Source organism: Echinops telfairi, unplaced genomic scaffold (assembly GCF_000313985.2).
Source record: "Echinops telfairi isolate 266 unplaced genomic scaffold, ASM31398v2 ScPeMD7_3533;HRSCAF=4204_0, whole genome shotgun sequence".
NCBI classification, from domain to species: domain Eukaryota; kingdom Metazoa; phylum Chordata; class Mammalia; order Afrosoricida; family Tenrecidae; genus Echinops; species Echinops telfairi.
In genome coordinates, this window is record NW_022107431.1 from 50,429,080 (window position 1) to 50,431,197 (window position 2,118).

Here is a 2,118-nt window from a genome sequence, read left to right on the forward strand (position 1 = left end):
TCTGCTGTAGCAAGTGCCATCTGCAGCTTTTGGCATTTGTCACGAAGACTCCCAGCCTCATCCTGTACCATCTGTAATTCTAGCTTTAATTTCCCTATGGTTTTTCGTAAAATTGCTTCTTGCCCTTGAAATTCTTTTCTGAGATCGGCTTCCTTTTCTTTGCTAGCCTGCAGGCTTTCTGCTGTAAAAAGCTGCGACCTTTTCAACGTATCAAGCTCACGTTCATAAAAGGCCTGGGCTTTACTCAACTTGCCTTCATAATCCTCAATGAGTGTCTTCTGTTCGCGCCTCAGCTCTTCAAGAGTTTTGCTTAAGGTTTCCACTTCCATCCTGTGCTGCCCGTCAGCCTTCGCCTGGCCCTCACCAACCGAGGCACTGTGATCTTGCTGTGACGTCAACAGCTCCTGAATCTCCCGTCTGTGAGCAGTTCGCAAATCTTCCAGTGCCGACAGCTTATCTCTTTCAAACTGTACTTGGAGCTGTCCAAAGCTCTGTAACTTTTCCTCAAATTTCCTTCTGATCTCTTCCACTTCTCTAGACATGGTGACTATGCGCTGGACATGCTGAGCTTCTGCACAGAGCCGCATGTCCTCCACTCGGTGCTTATACGCTTCAAATTCTGTCAGGGCCTGTTGCTTCATTTTTACGTGCTCTTCTAAAGAGGCTTCTAGAGCTTGGATCTTTCTATTAAGGTCTAACTCCTCTGTTACTTTGCTTTTATATTGTAGTATTTTTTCTCTGGTTTCTGCAAGAATTTGTTGGATTTCTTCTTCATGAGCATCTTTGAGGACTTGAATAGCAGATTCATGCTCATCATTTTTAGTGTTCAAAGAATATATTACCTGCATGATTTTAAAGAGGGTGGGAGAATTGAGTAAACCATATTGCTTTCCAACTTAAAGTTAATTCTTTCATTTGCTTGCTATTTTCCCATGCACATAGATAATGTTGTCTCTACCCAGGGTTACTGCGTTGAGTCTGATTCCTAGGGACCCTATAGGACAGCACAGAACCACTCTACAGGGTTTCCAAGGCTGCAAGCTTTCCGGAAGTCGGCACCGCGTCTTTCCCCCAAGGAGTGGCCGATAGGCTTGGACTTTCAGTGAGCACTCAGAGCTTAACCACAGGACTACTAGCACGCCTCCTTACTTACTTACCAACTGTCATCGAGTGGATTCTAGCCTTGGGGTTAGGAGCCCTGAGCTTAACTGACCCCCAGTAATACTGGCTAGAAACTCCATACCCACTGCCACCAAGTCAATTCTGACTCATGGCAGCCTCTACAGAGTTTGAGGTTGTAAACCTGTACGGGAACAGATGCTTTTCTCTCTCTCCTGTGGCATGACTGTTGCTTTGGACCCGTCAACAGCACCAGGGCACCTGCTGTAGGCTATTACTCATCAATAAAAAAGAATGAAGTACTGACGCAACTTGGATGAAGCTTGAAAACATAATTGTTCAGTCAACTAAGCCTGTCACAAAGACCACATATTCCATGATTCTATTATAGGAAATGCCCAGAATGGATAAATCACTAGAGACAGTAGATTCATGGCCGTCTAGGGCAGGGGGAAGGCGCCCTGACAGCACAATACTTAAATACTCCTCTGCTTTCCGAGCATTGCAAGTCCAACGCCTACCTGACTGTACCATCAGCCCTCCTACTATAGAAGCCTATAAACCAGAAAAACCATATTCAAGGCAAGTCCATTCTGATTCATGGCGACCCTATAGGGCAGTGTAGAACTGCCCCTGTGGGTTTCTGAGATTAGTAAGCCTTAAATATTAAAACTTCACTCAATTATTTTTGTACTTATAAACTGGTCAGCTTAGCAAAAATTTAGCTTAACACAATGTTAAGAAGGTTTGCGTTTGAGGAATTATTATTACTTTAAAACATCGAGAATTAGTAATGCTTTACTGAGACAACACGGAAGAAAAGGACAAAGGAGGTACAAAGAGGAACCAGTCGTTTACTCAGAGCTGTGCTGAGGAATAAGAGAAAAGCCTTAGAGCAAGTTTCCAATGTACACTGAAGTTTGCACAAGTGGCAACTCCAGGTCCTAAGCCTCCCCACAGGGTTGTTTTACCTATGAAATGCCCCGGATATTTAAAAAA

At 44.0% G+C, this 2,118-nt stretch overlaps 1 protein-coding gene across 1 annotated transcript in view; it reads right to left on the reverse strand.

The window, feature by feature from the left end:
* The window catches only part of FAM184A (family with sequence similarity 184 member A), a 109,409-nt gene extending 108,561 nt beyond the window's left edge, over window positions 1-848 (reverse strand). The window contains exon 1 of the mRNA XM_045294300.1: window positions 2-848. Within this exon, the coding sequence (XP_045150235.1) occupies window positions 2-848 (847 nt within the window). The remainder of the gene's footprint in view (window position 1) is intronic.
* Window positions 849-2,118: the final 1,270 nt, after the last annotated feature.